The sequence below is a fragment of the Lissotriton helveticus genome, chromosome 11 (genome assembly GCF_964261635.1).
Source record: "Lissotriton helveticus chromosome 11, aLisHel1.1, whole genome shotgun sequence".
In the NCBI taxonomy this organism is placed as follows: domain Eukaryota; kingdom Metazoa; phylum Chordata; class Amphibia; order Caudata; family Salamandridae; genus Lissotriton; species Lissotriton helveticus.
The window spans coordinates 530,285,533-530,313,089 of NC_136072.1; the positions used below are offsets into that span (position 1 = coordinate 530,285,533).

The 27,557-nt window shown below is 48.3% G+C and overlaps 1 protein-coding gene across 3 annotated transcripts in view; it reads right to left on the minus strand.

Moving 5' to 3' along the window:
- LOC144790632 (uncharacterized) overlaps positions 1-27,557 on the minus strand; it is a 490,677-nt gene that overhangs the window by 347,181 nt on the left and 115,939 nt on the right. For all 3 annotated transcript variants that reach the window (XM_078665360.1, XM_078665361.1, XM_078665362.1), the window contains exon 5: positions 19,303-19,437. In XM_078665360.1, coding sequence (XP_078521486.1) covers positions 19,303-19,437 — 135 coding nt within the window. The remainder of the gene's footprint in view (positions 1-19,302; positions 19,438-27,557) is intronic.

The window sequence follows — 27,557 nt, forward strand, 5'->3', positions numbered from 1 at the left end:
GCATTCACTCTACAGCGCAGCGCTCCACTCTACAGCGCAGCGCTCCACTCTACAGCGCAGCGCTCCACTCTACAGCGCAGCACTACAAAACGCAGAACTACACTCTACAGTGTAGCACTTCATAGTCCAGCACTCCACTCTACAGCGCAGCACTCTACAATGCAGCACTCCACTCTACAGTACAGCGCTCCACTACAGCGAACTGCTCCACTCTACATTGCAGTGCTCCACTCCACAGCGCAGTGCTCCATTCTACAGCGCAGTGCTCCACTCTACAATGCACTATTCCACAAAGCACACCACTCCACTATACAGCACTCTGCTCTACAGCGCAACACTCCACTCTACAGCGCAGCACTCCACTCTACAGCGCAGCACTCCACTCTACAGCGCAGTACTCCACTCTACAGCGCAGCACTCCACTTTACAGCGCAGACCTTTCCAATTTAGCACTCCACTGTACAGCGCAGCATTCCACTCTACAGAGCAGCACTCACACTATAGCGCAGCGCTCCACTCTACAGCGCAGCGCTCCACTCTACAGCGCAGCGCTCCACTCTACAGCGCGCCACTCTACAGCGCAGCGCTCCACTCTACAGCGCAGCGCTCCACTCTACAGCGCAGCGCTCCACTCTACAGCGCAGCGCTCCACTCTACAGCGCAACACTACACAACGCAGCATTCTGCTGTACAGCGCAGCGCTCCACTCTACAGCGCAGCGTTCCACTCTACAGCGCAGCACTACACAATGCAGCACTCCACTGCGCTCCACTCTATAGCGCAGTGCTCCACTCTACAGCGCAGTGCTCCACTCTACAATGCACTACTCCACAAAGCACACCACTCCACTATACAGCACTCCACTCTACAGTGCAACACTCCACTCTACAGTGCAACACTCTACTCTACAGTGCAACACTCTACTCTACAGCGCAACACTCTACTCTACAGCGCAACACTCTACTCTACAGCGCAACACTCCACTCTACAGCGCAACACTCCACTCTACAGCGCAACACTTCACTCTACAGCGCAGCACCACACAACACAACACTCCACTTTACAGCGCGGACCTTCCCAATTTAGCACTCCACTGTACAGCGCAGCGATCCACTCTACAGCGCAGCGATCCACTCCACAGTGCAGCGATCCACTCTACAGTGCAGCGATCCACTCTACAGCGCAGCGATCCACTCTACAGCGCAGCGATCCACTCTACAGCGCAACACTACACAATACAGCATTCTGCTGTACAGCGCAGCGCTCTACTCTACAGCACAGCATTCACTCTACAGCGCAGCGCTCCACTCTACAGCGCAGCGCTCCACTCTACAGCGCAGCGCTCCACTCTACAGCGCAGCACTACAAAACGCAGAACTACACTCTACAGTGCAGCACTTCATAGTCCAGCACTCCACTCTACAGCGCAGCACTCTACAATGCAGCACTCCACTCTACAGTACAGCGCTCCACTCTACAGCGAACTGCTCCACTCTACATTGCAGTGCTCCACTCCACAGCGCAGTGCTCCAATCTACAGCGCAGTGCTCCACTCTACAATGCACTATTCCACAAAGCACACCACTCCACTATACAGCACTCTGCTCTACAGCGCAACACTCCACTCTACAGCGCAGCACTCCACTCTACAGCGCAGCACTCCACTCTACAGCGCAACACTCCACTCTACAGCGCAGCACTCCACTCTACAGCGCAGCACTCCACTCTACAGCGCAGCACTCCACTTTACGGCGCAGACCTTTCCAATTTAGCACTCCACTGTACAGCGCAGCATTCCACTCTACAGAGCAGCACTCACACTATAGCGCAGCGCTCCACTCTACAGCGCAGCGCTCCACTCTACAGCGCAGCGCGCCACTCTACAGCGCAGCGCTCCACTCTACAGCGCAGCGCTCCACTCTACAGCGCAGCGCTCCACTCTACAGCGCAGCGCTCCACTCTACAGCGCAGCGCTCCACTCTACAGCGCAGTGCTCCACTCTACGATGCACTACTCCACAAAGCGCACCAGTCCACTCTACAACACACAACTCCACTATACAGCGCTCCACTCTGCAAAGCAGCGCTCCACTCTACAGCGCAGTGCTCCACTCTACAGCGCAGCGGTCCAGTCTGCAGCACAGCGGTCCAGTCTGCAGCACAGCGCGCTGATCTACAGCGCAGCGCGCTGATCTACAGCAGTATAGCACTCCACTCTACAGCGCAGCGCTCCACTCTACAGCGCAGCGCTCCACTCTACAGAGCAGCGGTCCACTCTACAGCGCAACACTACACAACGCAGCATTCTGCTGTGCAGCGCTCCACTCTACAGCGCAGCGCTCCACTCTACAGCACAGCGCTCCACTCTACAGCGCAGCGCTCCACTCTACAGCGCAGCGCTCCACTCTACAGCGCAGCGCTCCACTCTACAGTGCAGCGCTCCACTCTACAGCGCAGCACTCTACATCGCACACTCCACTCTACAACGCAGCGCTCCACTCTACAGCGCAGCACTACACAATGCAGCACTCCACTGCGCTCCACTCTATAGCGCAGTGCTCCACTCTACAGCGCAGTGCTCCACTCTACAGCGCAGTGCTCCACTCTACAGTGCTTCACTCTACAGCACAGTGCCCCACTCTACAATGCACTACTCCACAAAGCGCACCAGTCCACTCTACAACACACCACTCCACTATACAGCGCTCCACTCTACAACGCAGTGCTCCACTCTACAGCGCAGTGCTCCACTCTACAGCGCAGCGGTCCAGTCTGCAGGACAGCGGTCCAGTCTGCAGCAAAGCGCTGATCTACAGCGCAGCGCGCTGATCTACAGCGCAGTGCGCCACTCTACAGCGCAGTGCGCCACTCTACAGCGCAACACTCCACTCTACAGCGCAACACTCCACTCTACAGCGCAACACTCCACTCTACAGCGCAACACTCCACTCTACAGTGCAGCACTACACAACGCAGCACTCCACTCTACAGCACAGAACTTCCCAGTATAGCACTCCACTCTACAGCGCAGCGCTCCACTCTACAGCGCAGCGCTTCACTCTACAGCGCAGCGCTCCACTCTACAGCGCAGCGCTCCACTCTACAGCGCAGCGGTCCACTCTACAGCGCAACACTACACAACGCAGCATTCTGCTGTGCAGCGCTCCACTCTACAGCGCTGCGCTCCACTCTACAGCGCAGCGCTCCACTCTACAGCGCAGCGCTCCACTCTACAGCGCAGCACTCTACAGCGCACGCTCCACTCTACAGCGCAGCGCTCCACTCTACAGCGTAGCACTACACAATGCAGCACTCCACTGCGCTCCACTCTACAGCGCAGTGCTCCACTCTACAGCGCAGTGCTCCACTCTACAGCGCAGTGCTCCACTCTACAGCGCAGTGCTCCACTCTACAGTACAGTGCTCCACTCTACAGCACAGTGCCCCACTCTACAATGCACTACTCCACAAAGCGCACCAGTCCACTCTACAACACACCACTCCACTATACAGCGCTCCACTCTACAGCGCAGCGCTCCACTCTACAGTGCAGCGCTCCACTGTACAGCGCAACGCAGCACTCTACAGCGCAACACTACACAACGCAGCATTCTACTGTACAGCGCAGCCCTCCACTCTACAGCGCAGCGCTCCACTCTACAGCGCAGCACTACACAATGCAGCACTCCACTGCGCTCCACTCTATAGCGCAGTGCTCCACTCTACAGCGCAGTGCTCCACTCTACAATGCACTACTCCACAAAGCACACCACTCCACTATACAGCACTCCACTCTACAGTGCAACACTCCACTCTACAGTGCAACACTCTACTCTACAGTGCAACACTCTACTCTACAGCGCAACACTCTACTCTACAGCGCAACACTCCACTCTACAGCGCAGCACTCCACTCTACAGCGCAGCACTCCACTCTACAGCGCAACACTCCACTCTACAGCGCAGTGCTCCACTCTACAGCGCAGTGCTCCACTCTACAGCGCAGTGCCCCACTCTACAATGCACTACTCCACAAAGCGCACCAGTCCACTCTACAACACACCACTCCACTATACAGCGCTCCACTCTTCAACGCAGCGCTCCACTCTACAGCGCAGGGCTCCACTGTACAGCGCAACGCAGCACTCTACAGCGCAACACTACACAACGCAGCATTCTACTGTACAGCGCAGCCCTCCACTCTACAGCGCAGCGCTCCACTCTACAGCGCAGCGCTCCACCCTACAGCGCAGCTCTCCACCCTACAGCGCAGCGCTCCACTCTACAGCACAAACACTTCCTAACACGCTCACGCACATTATTATTGTAGTTAAACACAAACACTTTTTTACGCACTAATTATATCGAAAACACCCACTTTTCAACACACTCATTGTATTAAAACACGCACATTTTATTAAAAACACCGATAAAAAAAAATTGTATGCTGAAGCTCTTTGCAAGCAGTTGGCAAGGGAAACTGAAACTGACATGCTCTTCACAAACCAGCCTTTAAAACTGCAACAAAGTAACAAAATGTAGAACTGCTGTGTAAAACTGAAACTGACATGCTCTTCACAGCTAATCTGCGCGTTCACATCTCTTGTCTCTTGTCTGTTCCCCTTGAGTCCTTGAAAACTGAAATGATCACAATAAGTCTCGCAGCAACGGATCGCTTTTGCGATCCGGTTCGCAGGTGCGAGACCTAAAAAACCAACAGCAGATAACTCCCACCTCAACAACTTCAGACCAATAACCAACATTCCCATGCTAGCCAAGTTCCTGGAAAAATGTGTTTAGCAACAACTGAGCCAACACATCTCACACTTCAATCTACTGAACATTCACCAATCGGGTTTCAGACCTGGGCATAGCACAGAAACAGCCATCCTGCACATAGTGGATGCCGCCCTTCAAGCCCTTGACCGCAATAAAACATGCCTGCTAGTTTTACTCGACCTCTCAGCAGCCTTCGATACCGTCAATCACAACAAATTACTAGGAAGACTAGAAAACAGGATGGGTTTATCTGGTAAAGTCCTACAGTGGATCAAATCCTACCTGGGAAACAGAACGCAATCGTACATGATCAACAACAATCTCTCTGTTTCCTCTCCTCACCTGCTGGGAGTTCCTCAAGGCCCCACACTATCTCCCATGCTATTCAACCTATACGTCGCACCACTCACTGAGTTACTACAGCAGGAGAACATCTCCTTCCACATGTACGTGGATGACACCCGACTGTACATCAAGATCTCCTCCATCGAAGAGATAAGGACTATGAATCTAGCTCTCGAAAAGTCAGTCCAATGGCTAGCTAACAACTTCCTCAAGCTAAACTCTAAAAAATCTGAGTTTCTCGTACTCTCCCCTGCGAAGATCTCCACTGAGACAAAGGAGTGGATCAAAATGATCACTGCATTGAATTGCATGCCAACTGTAGTTGACTCCTCTATATCTCTAGGAATCACTCTGGATAGGAACCTTAACATGCAAAATCGTGTCAACAAATTGGCTAAAAATGCCCGCTTCCACCTAAGCTATCTCAGAAAAATGAAACCACTTCTCGAGAATTCGGACCTCAAAACCGCAGTCCAGTCCTTAGTTATTACAAGACTTGAATACGGATGTACCACCCTCGCTGGGCTTCCCAAAATCTCAAACACCCCTCTAAAAACCTGTCTCAATGTCGCTGCAAGACTCATAACAGGTTCGAGGAAATTTGACCACATATCACCACACCTGAAAGCTCTCAACTGGCTACCCTACGAAGCGCAAATCCACCTAAAAATGGCTTGCATCACACACAAGGCGCTACACCATAACACCCCCCAGTACCTTGCCCAAAAACTTACCCTATCTGGTGGGAACAGACATTCAAGGAGTGCAAATAATTTACTTCTGAAACCCTCAAGGTTCAAAAAGACTTAAACTTCTAACAAAGCGTTCTCCGAAGCAGCGCCAAAACATGGAACTCGTTTCCTCCATTCATCAGAAGAATCTCTTCTACGCCTCTCTTCAAAAGGAAGCAAAATCATTCTAATGAGCAAATTCCTACCTTAAATTCGCACAACTGCGACACCAGTTCTTCAACCCCTTAAGTACCTCTACTCTCGGGTTTCCGGACTGCAAAGTGAAGACCTACAAGAACTTGATTTGTCTTTTACTGCTCAGAACATTTCTCATACGGCCACGAGAAGTGAAGACCTACACGAACTTGAATGGTCTTTTACTGCGCGGAACAAATATGCCCAATGCTGCTACTCTTTGTTATGTTCAGATTATGTTTTCTGTGTGTGTAATGTTCCCCCGTTGATTATGATCATGGTACGCCTTATGTAAAGCACTCTGATACCCTAGCTTGGGTCTGGTTGGCGCTCTATAAAACTTTAAAAATAAAAAATAAAATAAAATATGATTGCAATTGCGGATTGCCTCGCCTATTTGCAAAGATATATTTCTGCTGCCACTAAAGGCACCCTTTGTTTTGAAAATTTCAATAAAAACATTTCCACTTAAAACTAACAATGACACTTCACCTGATGCCTGGCTGCACAGCGAGAGTTAAACTTCACTCATAATCCAAAGATATGAACAAATATGCCAAAGTCCAACCTATATGCTTCTAGATTAACATTCATTTATTTATTAAGTTGTGTAATATAACACATTTAACACAAATAATGATGAATTAGTTGTAACAATATCCAATTTGTTTCAAAGGATTATATCCAATATTTCTTGATATTGATCTTTAAAATCGTGTAGTTCTTCAACATTCAGATGTAAAAGATGCCCAATGCATTTCGGGATAATGGATCCCTTCTTCGTGGGCCTCTATAAATGCAAACAAATATAGAACTGGATCGGTAAATAATGCTCTATTGTATAGAAGGATAAGAGCCATAACACAGGAAAGTAAAAGAAAGAACGAATGGCAAGCAATGAGATGAAAGAACAAAGGGGAATAGTGCAAATTAAGAGGTAATCAGAGCTAAAGCCGCAGAAATCCCAAAAAAACACATATTAACCATGATCCTGTGAAAACTGCAGGAAATAAGAAAGTGGAAGTGATCACCTGACCGCCCAAACGCCTAGTGCTACGACACAGTTCGAATATAAAGCAAAATGACGATGCTTACTTAATGTGAAGAACAATATCCTGTTTAAAAAGCGTGAAAAATAATCACAGAGGTTAATGCATGCGCGATCGTACTGTCGAATATAACAAAGGAGAAAAAATGTGTAATTAACCATGAATTAACATACTGCCTCCCTTGTGTAATACAGAGACCACCAGATGAAAGCAACCAGATACCTGAGTTCTCAATGTGTCCAAGAGTCGGGCGGCTACCTTCACTATGACCCAAAGCAAAATCATGTACACTGCCAACACTGAAATAAACAAATATGAATGCATCAACAAACAGTCACAACAATGTCACAGCCAACATAAGTGAACCAAAGCAATCCCTCATTGGCGAAACCTACCAAGGTACCCGGGTACTCGTGGGTATCCGAATAGCGATGTGTTGTGTTGAAACCGTGTGAATGTGTTTGCCGGTATTTAAAGTGACGACAGGAAATGGAAAGCGGACTCTGAGTGTAAACCAAGCATGATCGCCATGTTAGAATATCTTGCCTAAACTGATTGTGAGGATAAAAGGGAATGTCCGATGTGCAACACTACGGCATACAGTCCCTCCAAGGCTCATAAAATGGAAATGTGAAAATGAGAAACCACACAAGGTACTACTGTAGGAACCCACTGCACTAACAAAATGTGGTGTAAGTAGTATGTAAAACATGGGCTGAACAATGTGGACCCGACATGGTCGACATGTTGGGATGATCATCCCAAGGTATAAGTACAATGAAATGAAGTCACAAAATCATAAACACCGAAAAGCAACACCCTGTAGGTCTTGGAAAATGTTACAGCAGTGATGTGAGGCCTCCTATAAAAATAAAAATGCGAATGACAACTACAGTGGTATGACCGTAGACAATGATAACGCAAAGGCCATGTGGAGAACAGGCAGACTTGATCCTGCGGATAAACCTGCGAAGATAGTCATGATGATAACATATAGAAGAAGTCTAAAACGAAACTGCGATACTAAACCACTGTCAATTTCACAAATCAGCACTAGGCAGACATAGTGAAGACTAATAAGAATAAAAAAAGGTACACCACATTATAAACACACTATGTTGGAGAGCGGAAATTTGTAAGTTGAGAAAAACCCTTGTTGTCAAAAGAGAAATGTCTCTTAGTGCCATTCTGTACACTGTAAAGATGAGTTAAAAGTACTGCACCATATGTCGTCAAATGCTGTCCAAGTTAATGAGATATGTAGATGAACCTATACAAATCATGATGTACATACATAACACATTTTGAAATTGAAAACAAAAGCAACCTCATACATAGTGTTATCACTGACAGCATAAGCATCACAAATTAATGGAAGCAAATCATATCCATTTTATCATTCAACCCATTCAAGGTTATAGTATTAACCTGTTTTATCCACCAGATCTCACGCTGGGATAACAGTTTTGAATTATCTGTATCAATGCTCATGCTTAGGGTTTCCAGAATAAAAATCCTGAGTATGTGTTAACCTCATCCAAACAAGAGATTAAGGATACCTTCTTGGCATATAAAAATGAGATTCACATAAGGGCTGTAGGAAAGAAAACCACATATATATTTTGTAAATCAATTGAGCTCCGAAGTGGTTTCCAAGATTATTTGTCTGTAGTCATTAAGCCTTCACATCGTTTTGTATTAACAAGATTGAGATTAGGAATTGTACATCATCTGGTTGCATTCCCTGTTATGAAATCGAGGCCAATGTCCGCATGCCGTTGCGATGAGCGATCAAACAGAGCACCTTGCACTTTTTGCTCCTATGTAACTTTTACCTGTATTTTAGATGTTTTTATTTAAAGCCACTTTTTAAGAAATACAACATGAGAACAACTCATGCTGCTATGAAATTACTTGTTACCCTAAATGATCCACCGCAATTTTTTTATGTTGCATTATATATTCAAAAAGCAATTGATGTGAGAAAAAGTATTGCCTTTATTTAACTGTTTTTTTCTTGTAACTAAATGTATCGTTTATATTCGGTTGTTTGTTGTTTTTAAGAAATCATGTTTATTTAATACTTGTTTTCGCTTTTCTGGTTGTTATACATGCCGAATAAAGCTTACTGAACTGAATGGTAGACTTTTTTTTCCTCCATGTTAGTAAAAGTGTTGTACCCCTTTAAATGTAAAGCCTATGAGAGTGGGGAGAAAGTGAATCATCTACTGGCCATATAACTGAAACAGAGAGAAGTATGATCCTCATTAGCAGCTATATATGATGCGAATAAGACGATTCTTTCCCATCAAATGGATAGAGCAAAAGAATTTGTATCCTTTAACATGAGCTTTTCACTTCTGCAGATCCTGTATAATGGCACTAGAGAACAGCTTCTTGGATAGAATATCCATACAAACATTACCTCAGGACCTAAGAGATGAGCTGGAACTTTAAATATCTGACACAAAAGTAGCAGAAGCCATTAAACTAATGGCCTCTGTAAAAAGTAACAGAAGAAGAATGATTACCACTAGAAATTTAGAAATCAACAAAGAACCAATGGGTGCTGTCTATCTTTCACCAGAATTTAACATAGGGCACATACCTCTAGTTCCAAAACCAACAAACGTTACTTATATTGTGCCAATTTCAGACCAATATCTTTGTTAAACTGTGATATGAAAATCTTAGGGAAAATCCTGGTTCTGAGATTAAATAAAGTTATACTACTACTGACCCACTGTAATAATGTCAGCTTGGTAACTCACTGACCATCCAAGAATCACATGTGTTTGCTACTTCTGCTGTTACAGTATACCAAAAATGACAAGCAGAACAATCTGGCCTTCATCATCGATACGGAGAACTCATTTGATCAAGTGGACTTTGGCTACTTATTTCATATTTTGGAGAAAAGTTAATTCACAGACAATAGTGCAGCAGATTGTGCCAGCAGCCAACTGAGTGTGTCTGACATGTTCTAGATTGCAAAAGGGGAGGAGCCCAGAAAGACCGGGACGAAAATGGCGACCAAAAATAGAAGTAGGTGAGCTGGGATTACAGCCATGGGAAGTGGTGTGTACGAGGGGCTGCGGTTAGAATTTTGGCTTCTGAGAGCATTGGTTTCCTTAAGTAAAGTATAAGTCGGGAAAAATTGTTGTTTTGGTCACATGGGGTGGTCTGATAAACCTGTCATGTGAAGCGAAATCCCTCCCTTCTCAGTTAGAAAAGAGGCTTTAAGGGGAACCCGCCAGCCTACTATACATACTGACTTTAATCTTGGTTATCTTTATACACACATTCTTAAACTTCTGCGCTGCACTAATGTCAACAGGAAGACAGTTTTTTCATTTTGCTGAGCTAGCGAGACTACGAATTTCACAAATGCACCCTCACTCTCGTGCTGTCACAAGTGTTAAAGGATATGTCACAATGCCCAGAGATGGACTTGTGTCTACGGTACCCCGCAAGAAAATAAATGTTGGAAATAGAGATGGCTTGAGTTGAATTAGCCATCACCACAACCTGGACTTAACTTTACAGGACCCACCGAAACCCTGCCTGAGAGCACTTTCTTGTTTTAGGATTACACGAAGATACATATAAATCAGCATGACGTGTTTTCTAAGATCTGCTATTTTCATGTCTGAATGCAGCTGCATGACACTGTATTTTGTCTCGCTTAGCCCTGGTGCAAGTGGCTTTGACTACTCATGATTGCCAAGAGGACATATCCTGTACTGGAAAGCTCTTTTCTGTGCTTATCCGCTTACGTTAAATTGAGAACTTGAGTCGAATAGTACATAGGCCGCCATTCTGCAACACTTGAAAACCAGCAAGCCTTTCAAAAGCAAGATTTTTTTTTACAGTTGTATTCATGCAGCATTTGGTTTAGAGAATGGAGGTGTTGATCGAGGCAGGACATTCCCCTACCTAGAACAGTCGCAAGGCAAAGTGCTTATTAAATACACATTTAAACCACCAAACTTTGCAGTATTACAGTTTAAAATTCTCACTTAGTCTTTAAATACCACTAATGCATATTTAGATCATAAATGCAGAATCAATTATATTCGTTTCTGAACGTTAAACATTTTAAGAGTATTAAACTAAATGTATATATCTAGTCTGCGAATGGTTAAACAGCTAGTACTACTTCTTTCATTCTCTTTGTATTGAAGAAGAACAAGCACGCACGCCTTGCGCTGAAAAGAGGCAGCAGAGGGAGGGAAGAGAGGAGGGGGCCTGCACCGGTTTCCCTTGCGGGAGCGAGCAGGAACCATCTTTTAATTACAAACAGATGGTTTTGAAAGCTCGCTCCAGCAAGGGAATCGCCAAACGTGCATGCGTTGCTATTGAAAGCAATGCAACGCATGCACGTTTTGGGACGAAAAAGCAAACCGAGTACTAGAGGTCTCTCCTATGCAGCGCATGCGCGCTGCGTAGACGAGACCTAAAAATGGTAGTAGCTCCAGGTTAAATTATGTATTGACATGCTACCCTCAAAATGCAGGCCTCATTGCTGCAGACAACTGATCTTTTGCTAAATATATAAATGGAACAGAAAAGGCCAGATTTACAATGGCGAACATCTAAACAGCTACTGTTTCTGGATGCCTGAGACTTCCCCCTTTTCAGAAATACTACATGGCCCACAAATTGTCTCAAATTGCATATTATTGGAACCCATATTTGGAAACCCTCAAATGGATTAAACTGGAGGAATACCTTAACAAACAGTCTAACTGGCCTGCAAGCTTTCTATATGGAAAAAACATTAGAGAAACTCTGAATACTTACAAGCCTGTTCACCATATGGTTATCAACACATAAACAGCCTTATTACGAGTATCGCCATCCATAGCACCGCCGTACTTGCAGTGGCGGTCAACAACAGCAGGGCCGGCCTCAGTGCAGTCTGACCAGTTCGGCTGCACTGAGCACTACCTTTGGAGGGGGCGCTGATCTCAGAGGTAGGCACTGTGGTTAGCAATAACTTATCATTGGAGAGATGTGGGGCACTTTTGCCCGGTGGGAGTGAGAGAATCAGAGAGGCGGCCATGTGGTGAGGGGGTGCCTAAAACTTTTGTCGCACTGGGCGCCAGCATTGCTAAAACCGGCCGTGGACCACCGCCACACTGCGGCCCACCTGCAGTATTATAAGTGTGATGGTCAGACAGCCACAGGACCAAAGCGTCCAATGGGCATCCAGGATCCCGCTGCAGTCGTGCAGTGGTCAGGAGCAGGAATATACTGGTGATGCCACTGGAGCACCTGTCCACTGCCCATTTCATGATGGTGAGCCTGCCTTGAAAAGGGGGGTGGAGAGGCAACTGAGGGGGCACTATCAGGGCCTCCGTGCTGCTCCTGGGCCTAGGGGTGCATGGAGGGGGCACATGTTGTGACCCCCCCCAGTACTAGCACCCCTATTGCTGCAAGGTGTGGCATGCATGCCACACTGTGCAGGAATGTACTGAAGGCACTGTCACACCAGCGAGCTGCATGTTAGGCTCTCCTATGAGCTTAGCACCCCACTGCCGTGAGACTCCGAAGCACCACCCGCCCAACCAGGATTAAACTCCTAATTGGGCAGGTGAGCGCACTATGGCCTTGGTGGTCCTCCAGCAGACGGTGAAATTATAGCGCCTCTGGAGGACCACCAAAGTAGATAAGGCCCAAAGTGTTGTGTCTAGGGAGGGCGCTTCATTTTACTGCTCCTGTCGGAACCAACACTAAAACAAAATCGCTGGCAAGTCATTCTACTGGAAAGACTGGGATGCCAAAAGCATCCAAACTTCAGACCAGCTTTTCTCAGGGAGTGACTTAAAATGCTTTATGGATCTGTCAGACAAATTCGACCTAGGTAGAGAACAATTCTGAAAGTATCTACGATTATGGCATTGCCTGATAAACAAATTTGTACAAGCCATACATCTTCGAGCATTCCTTGATACAACATTATTTTGTAAGATGGGAAAATGTAGAAAACTAATATAACGACAATACAACAATATAAAAACAGAGCAATACTCTAAACCAGTGTCCTTCAATCTGTGGGGCGCGCCCCCCACGCGATGCCAACTCAGGGAGGGCGCGCACTCCACCTAAACTCTTACCATTGTTTCCCACGTCGCAAGTCGTTTTGCTTCCAGTATTTCTTTACCCATTTCAAATGGGGATTTTAGATTTAGACAGCTCCGGAACAGCAGCCCAATCAACACATAGGAACGTCACCACTGACGTTCCACCAATGAGGAGGCAGCAGCATAGGTGGCAGGAAGTTCCGCGAAATTTACTTGCAAATAACTCCTGCATACACCTACTTGTTTCTTCATTCCTGCTGTTTGTTTTGTGTGAGCTGCCTTTTCTGCCTTGATTCTTCTTTGTGTGCTGTGGAGGCTTTCCTGGTTTTACCAGTGAAGTGGTTTGCTGGTCTCTTGACACCTTGGAAGATAACCCACAGGTAAGTGGAATGGGCTTTTGTAATAGAAATTGCGCCCTAATAACTGCTGGGCCATTTAGTGCTGCCCAGTTTTCGAAGGTGAGTGGGGGGACATGGAGGGGGTTCAGTGGTCAGTGGTCAGGGTTGGAGGGGAAATGGCTGGGTCACGACGTGCCCATGCTTTTTAATTTCAAGGGAAACTTTGCCTCCCTTCTGGGAAGACCTAACCGTCCCGTGAATGGGTTAATTGCTAGAGCTGCAGTGGGAGGCAGGGAGTCTCCTCTGCTATGAATGCGAAAGCAAACAAACAGGCAGTCTACAGTGGACTGTCTGTTACGTTGTGTTCCGTTTCATGGCAGAGTAGACTCCCTGCCTCCCACTGCAGTTGAAATTACTGTCTGTCCCCGTTTGTAAGTGCTTGGTTAAAAGTGGCATAGCAAAAAAAGATGCCCCCCCCCACCCTGCAGAAAGTGTGGAGAGGGCCCAGAGTTTCACATATGCTTATTGGTCTGGGGCTGAATGGGGCACCACCTGAATCGATGAGTGGCCCCTTGCGCCGCAGGAGTTGCAGGGGCATGTTTTGCGCCTCTGGCTTGGTGAAGTTAAGCTGCTTAGTCTGGGCGTATAATGTAGGTAAGGACTGTTCCATTTGCTGGATAGGAATGGGAAGCATTGGAGTTTAGCTAACTTCCAAAGTGCGTTCATGAAAGCATTGGGGCGAAAAACTGAGATGGGCAAAGGATTTGAAAGATACAGTTAGAAAGAAAATGAGGAAGGAAATTGCCAAACTTCTGCTGAAGGACATTTTGATGTCTGCTTGTTCAGTGAGTTAATAATTTCACCCCTTAAGGTGGTGGTCAAAAGAAGAAAGTGTCCATACAGGCTCATTGACAACCTATCATGGCCTGAAGCACAATCACTCAATGAATGAATGAGTACATCTGCCAGCAATACTGAACAGTGAAATGCATGAACCTGCCTCGGGTAGTGGGGATGCAATGAATCTGAAGCTGTTGCTGCTGAAACAGTCAAGTGCAGCATACATTCCACCTTTACCTTGTTCTGGTTCACTAAGCAGGTGTAGTTGAAGGGCTGGAACATGGGGACAAGGTGTTTCCAAAGGGATGTTCTGTGTCATGACTACTTTTATGGCAGTTAAGTACTTTCAGGCAATTGTTTACAGTGACCTCAGGATCAGGACAGTCAATGCACTACTTCGACAAGTGCTCCTGGGAGGTACGTGAGGCAAAGGCAGGTGAAAGTATCCTACAGGTGTTTGAAAAACACCCGAATGTTTTTAGTCCCAGAGAAAAATAAGCCCTCAGACCAGCAGACGTAAGCTCAGCTCATAATTAATGTGAAATGGTGGGTGAGTGAGTAAGTGAAGGGATTGGTGGATGGCGGAGTGGTTTAATGAAAGGGTGAATGGATGGATGAGAGAAAGGATGGATGGGTGAGTGGGAGGACAGATGAGGGAAAAGGTAAATAGATAGAGTATAGGTGGAAGGGTGGATGATGTGCAAGTGAATGGGTGGGCGGATGAGTGAAATGATGGATGGATTGATAAGTGAAAGGGTGGACGGACGAATGAAAGGGTAGATGTAAGGATGGATGAGGGAGTGAAAGGGAGGGTAGACGGGCAAAAGGATAGGTAGATGAGTGAAAGGGTGGATGGATGAGAGCAAGGATGGATGAGAGAGGATGGATGAGTGATATGGTCAATGGATGGATTTATGAGTGGATGAGTAGATGGGTGGGTGGGTGGATGGAAGGCTGGCTGGATGCCTAAAAGAAAGGGGGTTGGAGAGAGAAAGGGAGCTGGATGGATGAATAAAAGGGTGAATGGGTGGAAGGTTGAGTGGGTGGGTGGGTGGATGAGTGACTGGGTGGATGGATGAGTAAGTGAAAGAATGGCTGGATGGGTGAAAGGGTAAATGGCTGGATGGATGAGTGTACGGATGGATAGGGGAAAGGGTGGATGGAGGGATGGATGAGTGAAACAATGGATTGAAGGATATATGATCAATAGGTTTGCGAATGGTTGAATATGTGTGGCCATGAATGGGTAAACAGATGGAAGGACATGGTGAAATGAATGAATGGTGAAAGACTGGATGATGGATGAAAGAATGATTACACCTTGTAGCCCCATTATCTTCAGAACATTGACTTTCACATTTATATGAGTCACTGTCTTTATATAATATGTGTGTGATGTAAAGCACTCCGACACCCTGCTGTACACACTTGGGATGAGTAGCACTATAAAAGAAATCAAATACACATGAGGGACGGTCTATGTGAACATGAGGGGCACCATTGGAGGATGGTAGCAGGGCTGACTGGCCGCACCGGGTATCAGGCGTTTCCCTGGGAGGCTGGAAAGGTGGGGGCGGGTTTGTTACTGGGGCCTGACACTGCAAAGTTCTTTGTATATCCAGCATTTAAGCAACATTACTTATATTCAGGTGTGGTTCACCAGGGTCTGATGACTAACGTACCTGCTGGGAGATTGAGTTTTGAGCTGTGTTATTAGTCTGTCATTTAACCACATTCTAACCACACCCACTCACAAACCTGCAGTTAACTAAACACACTTATTGTGTTGGACATTATTTGTCGGATATGGCCCGGGATATATGGGTGTGGGTCGATTATGTGGTGTACGACATTCCAGAAATTTCTGTCAGGTGGTGGGGGGGCCTGGCATTTAAAAAAATCAGCTGGGGGGGCTCAGCCTACCAAAGTTTGTAGACCTCTGCTCTAAACCAATAGAAGCCACCCTAAAGTGTCAATGACAAGCAAAGCTGAAAAATCCCTATGCAGAGGAGGACTGGTCAGATCTACCACTCATCTGTGGGGTGTCTTCTCAAGTTTAGTTTCTATTCGAAAATACAACATTGGCATTAGTCTACTTAAAAACTGAACTGAGCCAAGTCGTGGCCCACGTCACTCTACTGCAGGTGTTACCAGACAGGAGCCTACATCAATCATAATTTGTGGCACTGTGCACATATATAACGCCACTTGCAATAAATCTAGTGTTGCAGCTCTGCTGACTTTTGGCTTGGTTAGTGCTATAGAAATAACATATATACACACACATCTACTAATAGCACCCTATTATCCCCTGCCTCTCCAGACTTGGCACTACTTAATGACATGCTGGATGTAGCGGGAATGACAAACCATGAGAAAGTTTGATATGACAAATGCAGTGATTAACCTTTAAATCCTCTGACACTAGAAATTTGCAGTTCTCCCTACATATGAAAAATGGATGAGTGAGTAATGACACTAGCTACACTCATTATATAAACTTAGTGATCATGAGTGATAGTTAATGATATACGTGGCTTGCATCCGAAGGAATAAACATGGCTTGTCGGGCTTCCGATAAAAAGTAGCACAATGTTCTGTAGTGTTTTTACACATTTATTACCTTGAGCAAGTTTAGGTCACTATCCTATTCTCTGGTGTGTTCTACCTTTTCTTGTCATCTTAATAATAATAACTTATTTTTATACAGTGCTATTCACTGCACTTCAGCGCCCTGTAAGCAATGTAAGTGTCAGATCTCATCCAATAAGGGCAAATAGTTGTTTGTATATCACGCAGTATTGAACATAATGTAATATGTGTGGGAAAAGAAATACCGTATGGTGTTTTGGCAATAATAAGAACAATCTATGTGGACCTTCATTCTGTGCTGTAAATATGATGACCTAACTTAATATACTTACTTCATAGACTTTAGAAGGATGAAAAGCTAAACTTGCTAGGGCAAGATAAAGACTTGTGACTGTCAGACTAAAGCATTTTTTGTGACAAACAGTGAACTTACTAACCTATCTTGAAGAGCACGTATGCGGAACCATGAAGAGGTAGCACATATTATTGGAGACAACAGCAAAATTGCTTACCTTCTTCTTTGCAGACACTGGTCTGTTACTGCTACAGTAAAACATGTTTGAATCATCTTGAGTTGTTTTAATAAAAAATACAGGTAAGATTTAGCCAACAAGTTTGACTTTAATGTGCCAATGTTTGGAAGCTGCAAAAACAATAATTGATGGACAGGATGCAGAACAATGTCCTACATTCACCCCAGTACAGAGATCAGGGTCTAAATCCATGTTTTTTTTGCTCACAATGCCATTCCAGTTTGAACCCAGCCATATGCAAACCAGTCTTGAGTCTTGACCCTGCGCCCAATGGGAACAGTTCAGCCCGAATGGCCTGGCCAGGTCCTCCCTGGACTGGAAACAAGCATCCTAGGACCGTTTTCTGGGTTTCACCCCTCATCAGCCAGGATAGCTTCACTTCAGTGGCATGGATAGCACGGGACCCACATCTGGGCATACCCCTCCCACTCCGGGTGACACGTGCAAAAAGAACAATTGATGGACAGAATGCAGAACAATGTCATACATTCACCCCAGTAGAGATCAGGACCTAAATCCATAGTTTTTTTGCTCACCATGCTAATCCAGTTTAAACCCAGCCATATGCAAACCAGTCTTGACCCTGCCACCAATGGGCCCAGTCCAGTTGAACTGCCAGGCCAGGTCCTCCTTGGACTGGAAACAAGCATCCTAGGACCGTTTCAGGGTTTCACCCCTCATCGGTCAGGATCGCTTGACTCCAATGGCATGGAGAGTACAGTCCCCATGTCTGGGCAAACCAGTCCCACTCTGGGTGACAAATGCAAAAAGAACAATTGATGGACAGAAAGCCGAACAATGTCATACATTCACCCAAGTACAGAGATCTGGGCCTAAATCCATAATTTTTTGCTCACCATGCCATTCCAGTTTTAACCCAGCCATATGCAAATCAGTCTTGACCGAGCGCCCAATGGGAACAGTTCAGCCTGAACTGCCAGGCCAGGTCCTCCCTGGACTGGAAACCTTCATTCTAGACCGGTTTTGGGGTTTCACCCCTCATCAGCCAGGATAGCTTGACTCCAGTGGCATGGAGAGCACGGGACCCAAGTCTGGACATACCCGTCCCACTATGGGTGACAAATGCAAAAAGAACAATTGATGGACAGATGGCAGAACGATGTCATACATTCACCCTATTACAGTGATCTGGGCCTAAATCCATTGTTTCTTTGCTCACCATGCCATTTCAGTTTGAACACAGCCATATGCAAATCAGTCTTGACCCTGTGCCCAATGAGTGTCTGAAAAGTTTTAGAAATCCGTCCATCATATCCTTGCGTTTCCTTTGTATGCCCTAAGTTGGCAGGGTATGCCCAGACGTGGGTTCCTTGCTCACTTTGCACCTGGATTCAAGCTAGCCTGGCTGAAGATGGGTGTTACCCCGAAACCGGTCTAAGGATGCTTGTTTTCTGTCCAGGGAAGACATGGCTTGGCATTTTGGGCTGGACTGTTCCCATGAGGCACAGGGCCAAGACTGATTTGCATATAGCTGTGTCTGACCTGGGGTGGCGAAGTGAGCTAAAGAATGATGATGGATTCAACCCAGATCTATGACTGGTGGTGAGTGTCAGAAAAGTTTCAGCACTCCGTCCATCATCTCCTTGTGTAACGCTTGGAAGCTGCATTTATGCAGGCCATTGCACAAATTGGCGCATTAAAATAAGACCAACTAGCTTGGTTAATGTTTACTTTTCATTTACACTTTACAATTAATCCTGACTTCACATTGTATACATTTTTAAGTCTGATAGTATAAGCTCACCCTATTTTCCATCACTCATCCACAAAATATACTTTAGTGAATGGAAATTTACCAGTAGTTAGTTTCTTCTTGTGCAAGATTCCTTGTTTATTGCCGCAGATCACTGGGAGCTCTGGGGACAAAAAGTTCACACCTGATGGCGAGCAGCACTTCCTTATTGCATTCCCTATCCTTGGATCACTCTTTGCTGCAATACAGAAAAACATATTTGTGATTAGAGGACAGGTGGAGAAGCCACTATCACACAATCCCATCCACAGACCAGCTGAGCTGACAAGCTAAAATCAAGCACATTGCAAGGCGGCTGTTTGAAAGCTCCAGAAATAACTCAATTTCCTTTTTGTTCCTCAATAACAATATTCAGTCTAATTAAATTAAAATGTGTTATCTGTTTCAGTTTAAATAAAACTGTTATGAAATTTAGATGAGAAAAAAAGTAAATTAGAATTACGTACAACAGTGGTTTCCAAGATAGATTCAGAAGGCAGATCTATTTCAGATATAAATAATATTCCACCTAAGGCAAATTCAAATACAATGAATCGAAACAGAGCTGATCTTCATTCTAAGAAGTTATCCTGAAACTCTGGCATGAATATGGCCCTACTGGACACGTGCCGGTCTTCCAATATGTAATGTGACCTTTTCGTACAATTAGCACATTAAAAAAAATCAGTTATATCTGGAATTTAATGCACTGCTAATTACACATTATTCACAACTAGCTACGTACTTCAGTAATAACCACAAATTAATTTGTGGATGTAGTTGCAGTTGGTGGGCATTGGCTCTCGTTTATTGGCCCAGAAGGACCTCTTTTTGATCATTACATTTTGAGAGAAAAAGGAGAAAGAAGGAGCAAGAGAAAGATAAGAAACAGAGACAAAGAAAAAAAAGCGTGGATAAAAAAATTGCAAGAGTTAGGTGAAGAGATACAAATCGTGAGGTATCTGAAGAAAGGGGCATGAAGTGGAATCAAGACCAGTCAGCCTTAGTATTTGCCAGTCCTAGCATTCAGCAACACAGAAGGCAGGCTCCTAAAAAACACTGTGGGGGGCGTGGCCAAGGTAGCCATCATGGCGGACGCAGCTTAGAAGAGCTCAGTCCCACCGTTTGGATATCCGCATAATTATCCTGCTTCTCCCTCACCTGACTGCGTCCCGACGAGGTGTCCTGCTGCGGAAGGTGGCAGGCGGGCCCCGAGTGAATTTGGGCTGCGTCGGAGGTCCGGAATGCTAGGAACCGGGTCTCGCAGCGGAGCGGCCTGGGCAGAGATAAGGCGCCGGGGACCTCGAGTTTCGCGGGTCCCGGCGGAAACGGCTGACCAGCAGTGAACAGCGGCAGGCCGGAGGTGCCGTGGGCAAATCGGTGACAGCGGTCTCTGAGCGGACTAAGCAGTCTGCACATCACCAGCGTGAGACACCGAGGTGCGCCTAGCTGCGGCGATTGAGTGGCTGCCCTGAGACACGACGGAGTGGAGGCCTGGGCGACACGGGGCAGCCGGGATCTGGATTTTGGCGATCCCTGAGGCAATCTTCCAGGGGTGCGGCTGGGGCACGGAGGAGCCCGGCAGAAGGTGAGCCGCACTAAGGGACAGTGAGAGGAGGCCCGGTGGAGCAGGGGGGAGTAGCAGGGCGGCCGGCAGGACCCCGGCGGTCATTTTGGACCGCGGCGGTGGCGAGAGACAGAATAGCCCTTCCCTGCTGTTGGCGCGGATTGCCGTGCGCTGGCCCTCTTTCTCCCCTACCCCCCCCTGAATCTGTGGGGGTGTGTGGAACTGTGCACGGAGAGCTGTGGGCCGAAACTGGGGACCCCACATTGAACTACGGGGGCAGCGGCATTGGGTTGGGGACGCCTCTTATTCGGCGGTCGCGCCGGTCCGTGGCATAGGCCTGGGAGGGCGCCCTGCCCACAGAGGGAAAAGGCTTCCACCGGGCACTTGAGTAGCTGGACCCCCAACGGACGAGCAGCAGCGGAGGTGAGGCCAGTGGGCCCTGAATAGCCACCTTGGGTGCCAAGCTTTGGAGCTATACTGACGAGGGAGGCGGAGGAGGTGCCGGTGGCGGCGCTGCACTAAGCCCTGTTTGTATGCGACTGTGGCCCCAAAAAACCATTGCGCGACCCCTGGCGAGAGTCCAGAGTTGAAGTCCAGCTTACATGAGACGTTGGGAGAGCTGGGGTGCATTGCGGAGAACTCCGGCGGACGATCGACATGGCGCACCGTGGCAGGGAGACACAGTGTGGGGTGCAGAAGAGGTGGCTGGCGGGGCCCCCAGGGCCTTGGAGCGTGAGTGAAGGAATTGGCGAGTGGTCTCCCTCCGGGGGTACGGCAACGCGAACAAGGGGACACATAACGGGATCTGGCATAGTGACCCCGGCAGCCATCGACCATGACCAGAGGCGGGAGTGGCAGTGGGACCTCGAAGCAAGGGCCCATCGACAAATTCACGGGACCGAGTGGAGGTGCCGGGGCCTCGGGAGGCCAACCAGCGCCGGGGCCGGACAACGCAGCTCTCATGGCGGCCATTACACAGTCCAGAGACATGTTAGATGCAAAGATTGGGGCGGTGGGGGGCCGATGTCACTCTCCTACGCCAAGACCCTATTGGAATGCCGTTGCCCGCATCAATGAAGCTGAGACCAGACTCACGGGCGTGGAGGAAGAGGTAGCAACCTTAAAGAAAAAGGTGGCCAATATGGAAGGAATTCAGAAGGGCCTGGCGCTCCGGGCGGAAGACGCTGAGGGGCGGGCTTGACGCAACAACCTACGGTTCGTTGTCTTTCCGGAAGACTGTGAAAAGGGTGATATGAAGGCATTCCTGACCCAGTGGCTGGAGGGACGGCTCCCGCCGGAGTCCCTCTCACGCTGCTTTATAATCAAACGGGCACATAGGGCACTTACCAAGAAGCCGCCCGTTGGCGTTCGCCCCCGGCCGGTGATAGCCAGGCTACTCAACTATCACGATAGAGACACTATCATGCGACAAGCACAAGTGAAGGAGCCCCTCATGTACGATAATCAGAGGATTCTGATATTCCCAGACTATACCAAGCTGGTGCAGCAACAACGACAATCATTTACAGCAGCCAAGGTGCGCCTGCGGGACCTCAAGATCCCATATGCTTTGCTATACCCGGCCCGCCTGTGGGTGGTGTTCCAGTCTCGCACACAATTTTTCAATACTCCGGAGGAAGTATTCACCTGGACGGATGAGACAGTTCGCATTAGGGTGCACACTCCGCCAGCTCGAGACTCTGATTCATCCTCAACGACGGCGCAGCCACGGACCCCAAGACGCTCGCGCAGCAGAAGCAACTGGAGAGCCCGGCCCAAGAGACGCTCTCCCTCCAAAGAGGCCGAAGCTGAGGTGTCCGAGGCCTCAGACAATCAGAAGCCAGATCCGTGAGGGTTTGAGGGATACAGATTGAAGTTTTGTCACACGGATCGGCGCAAGCCGTTTGAGCGGCCAAGGACTCTCCGGCTGCGACTGGTGGATGCCCTGGGAATTACCGCTGGAAATGTGTAAATGACAATTGTTTAACTGATATGGGATGTGGGTAAGGGTGGGGGGCATGTAAGGCGGACACAATCCCCGAGCTCAGAGGAGTTCATTCTTAGGGGGGTTGGTGGGGGTTAGGTGGGTAGTTCATGGGGATCCATTGGGATAGACTGTCTCCAGCCTCCCGTTGGGGGTTGGCGATATCCTGTTCCGCGACAGGTACTTCAGTGTTTTTGAGGTATGGGGAGGAGGGAAGTTGGGGGGTTGAGGGGTAGTTGGGATGGGGAGGGGGGTGGGGTGGGGGGCGGGATGGGGGTTGTGGGAGGATTGCACTGCACAATGTCGCTTCGATTGTTATTCTTGGTGTGTACATGCCCACCTTGCCCATTGCTGTGCCCTGTGATGTGCTTGCGATTAGATGGCGGTTGAGAATCTTGGACTAGGAACACCTAGTGCTACCATGAGAGTGTTGAGCTGGAATGTGCGAGGGATGCTTGATAAAATCAAGAGGGGTGCAGTCCTGAGGTTGGGGAAACTGGAGCGAGCCGATATTCTTTTGCTGCAAGAGACGCATCTGGCGGGCAATAAGACACTCAGCCTGAAGAGATACGGTTACGACCAGGTTTATCATGCTGGGTTTGTAAGGGGGTCTCGAGGGGTAGCAATTTTGGTCCACCGTAGATTGTCTTATGTCCACTTGCAACATTGGATTGACCCACAGGGCCAGTACGTGTTTATAAAAGGGATGATTGGTGAGGAGGCGCTAATAATAGGGAGTGTGTACGCCCCGCCCCGTTGCAGTGGTCTTTGATTGAGAAGTTGTATACGGTGTGGGCGGAGATCCCTGAGGATATGGCAGTGATAGGGGGTGATTGGAATGATGTTATGCAAAATCGGCTGGACCGCTGTAGACCAGGGGATGGGCAGGTTGCAGACACACCCACCAAACTGGGAAACATGGTGCAGGGAATGGGATGGGTGGACACGTGGCGCTATCTACATACACATGGTCGGGAGTACACATACGTTTCAGCAGTTCATAAGTACTTTTCCAGGCTCGATTACATCTTTGTCCCTCATGCCACTGTTGGGAGGGTAGAAGCGGCGTCTATCTTACCGCGGGGGCTGTCAGACCACTCTCCGATTACAGTGGATGTTAATTTAGATAGGGGGAGGCAGCCGTCTCGGTGGCGCCTCTCAGCATGGAACCTGCAGCAGGAAGACTATCAGCATCATATGTGAGAGGCCATAGCTCACTACTGGACGGATAATATAGGCACGGTGACTGATGTGAGGACGCTCTGGGAAGCCCTAAAGCCCACGCTTCGTGGGGTAGATATCGCCTGGTGTGCGGCGGCCCGTCGGAAACGCAAGGAGGAGTTGGTGAAGGCCGCAGCGGCGATGGAATTGCTGGAGACTCAGTGCGGTATTGCACGGGATGGTAGGCAAGTGGGACAGTTACTCCTGGCGCAGCAGTCCTATGCGTCCCTGCTGCTTGATGAGGCTCGGCAAATATGGCTGGCGACCCGGAGCAGGATTTATCAATGGGGGGACAAATCAAGTACCATGCTACATAGACTCTGCCAAAATACGTTTCGGGCGCAGGCACTGCCGGGCCTCAGAGACGACGCTGGGGCCTCGATTTCGGCCCCGAAGGTACTGGCGGACAGCTTCGCCCAGTACTACACGGCCCAATATGCTCTGCAGGAGTGTCTCTCAGCGCTGGACATTGATAAGTTTGTTTCGGACCTCCCACCGTGTGCACTCCCAGAGGACGTGCGAGAACGACTAGAGATTCAGTTATCGGCCGAGGAATTGGGCACGGCCCTGGGGGAGCTTAACACTGGTAAGGCCCCTGGGCCCAATGGGTTTCCGAGCGAGTTTTTTAAGAAATAACATCTTCAATTAGGGTCACATTACAAGGCAGGTCTGGAGGCGGCGAGAGAAAATGGACGCCTGCCGGCGGACTGGCGACATGCTGAAATTGTTGTATTTGGTAAGCATGGACGACTCCCAGATAAGCACGAGTCTTATCGGCCGATCTCCCTTCTAAACGTCGAGGCCAAGATACTGGGCAAGGCGCTTGTGAACCGGCTTCTCCCCTATATCACGGAGCTGATCCACCCGGATCAAGCCGGGTTTATGCCCGGTAGAGCGACGAGACATAACATCAGACGCGCGCATGTAGCAGTTAAGGCGATTGGGAAAACTGGGGTCCAGGCGGCGCTGTTACTAGCAGACATAGACAGGGCCTTTGACTCCCTGAGTTGGGTCTACCTCTTTGCACTACTCCCGCGCCTTAACTTTGGGGCGCATTTTATGTCATATCTGAAGTTGCTGTATACAGATTTGACGGCTTCGGTGAGGGTAGCAGGTGCGTCATCAGCGGCCTTCCCCATTGGGCGAGGCACCCGGCAGGGGTGCCCCCTCTCGCCGTACCTGTTCGCTCTTGCTATGGAGCCGCTGGCGGCGGTGGTCAGGATTGACGCACAACTGCGGGGATTCGAGTGGGAGGCGGGTCCGTCGGACAGGATCACATTGTATGCTGACGATGTCCTGTTCTTCCTCACGGAGGTAAATAGAACGGGGCCCAAAGTCATGGAAATCATGAGGATATTCGGTGAGGTGTCGGGATTGTATCTGAATCCGCGTAAGTCTACCCTATGGGTGCTAGGCAACCATGGTGGGATAGGACCATGGGCGTCAACACTGCGGGTAGCGACAGGAGTCCTTAAGTACTTGGGGGTGTTTTTGACTGTTACGCCCGCTATTGCTTGGGCACGCAACATAGTGCCGGTCTGGGACCGGGTTCAGACGGAAATGAAGTCCCGGTCTCACATGACCCTCAACCTCTATGGCAGATCGGCTATCTTTAAGATGGTTGCCCTTCCGCGCCTTCTATACCAGCTACAGAATTATCCGTATTCGATTTCGCCATCATGGTTTCGGCAAATCAATTCGGCATTGGGTCGGTTCCTGTGGGGGGGAACGGTGCGAGTGGCCCTGCGCACCTGCTATTTGTCTACGTACTGTGGGGGGCTGGCGATGTCGGATATTCTGTCCTACTACCAGGCATCCCACCTTCTTGTCTTGAATGAATGGTGGTATGGAGACAGGGGGGACCCAGCATACGCCCTCGAGAGATATTTGATGGACCCGGATACGCTACATACGATTTTATACTCGGTGCGGTTGAGGAAGGGGTTGCCCAGGGCTACCCAGGTGGTTTTCCAAGTTTGGAGACAAGCGCTGCGTCGTATGGGCTGGTGGGGTAGGCTTACGGAAGAGACCCCGCTCTGGCACAATGGGCGGCTGCCGGCGCTGGCGTCACTGCCGGGATTCCGAGGCTGGGATTCTATAGGAATCTCCACGCTCGGACATGTCCTGAGGGGCACGACCCTTAAATCCTTTCAGGAGCTCAGTGAAGAATATAGCAGTTCTTTAAGTACTTGCAGTTCCGCCATGCCCTGGCACCCACACTGGAGGCACTAGACTCCTTGCCCGAGTTTAGCCCGATTGAGGCAAAGGTGTTCATGGGAGATCTGGCAGAGAAATAAATCTCCCGCATCTACCAAACGCTGGTCACGCATTGCTCCTTCTCTCTCCAGTCTCTGCTGGACTCTTGGGTGAGGGATGTGGGGGACCTAGAGGAGGAAGATTGGCGAGAAGCCCTTGAGGCCCCTAGGGGAGCAGCTATAGCCATGCGCTTGCGCTTTATCCAGTTTAAGTACCTGCATAGGGCGTACTACACCAGAGAGAGACTGTGGCGAGCGGGTCTGATTGAATTCCCTGCATGTCTGAGATGTGGTCATGAGGTGGGCACTTACCTCCATACAGTGTGGAGCTGTGGTGGTTTGGCTGGATTTTAGACCGGGGTGTGGGACAGCTTGTCTGAGGTGCTGGGCTGGGATCTGCCTCGTTCCTCTAAACTTGGGCTCCTTCACGTCCTGGAGGGCGTGGGTGGCAATGTATATAAGAGGCACCTACTCTTACTGGGTCTTACAGTTGCAAAGAGGGATGTGGCACAGGCTTGGAAGGACCCTCGGGCTCCCAAAGTAGTAGTATGGAAGAAGGGCCTTGATTTTTGTATGGGGCTAGAGCGGCCGATCTTCGAAGCCAGGGGTTGCCCTAGGAAACATTACAAAATATGGAAACGATGGGCGGACTATAGGGGAATATGGCTGGAACCTCCTGCACAGATAAGAGACACAGGGGGACCAGGGTGAAAGGGGTGGGGGGCAATATTGTACACACGGTTATATGTATGCAAATCTTTCTACAGGAATAACGAGACATTGTGGTGGGGGGGGGGCGTCCGGGTTGGGGGGGTGTAGGCCACAAGGGGGGGTTGGTGAGTGGGGGGTTCGGGGTTATGTCATGAAATGTTATTTGGATCGCTGACCATTCTATGTTATATCTACTGCAGTTCCTTCGGGGTACGGAGTGCTGCGTTTGTGTGCGGTCAATCAATAAAAAGAGTTGTTAAGAAAAACACTGTGCACTTATATATAAACAGATTAAGAACATGTCATAACCAAAATATGAACTATATTCACAATTTTAACATATTACTAAGCGTTTGATTGTTTAATTTGTTTTATCACTCTTATATTTTCAGGTGCATAACAAAATATGGGAGCTCTTTTTCTCCTTCATGAGTATATAAGACCTGAAATGAGCATCACAGTTGCTAAGCATCCCCATGCCATTCGTGACACCTTTATTCATTCTAAATTCTGCTTGCAGGCTTGTTAAAGCGTATACTCATATTACTACAAATCCCAGGATGCTTTTAGTTAAAACTTCA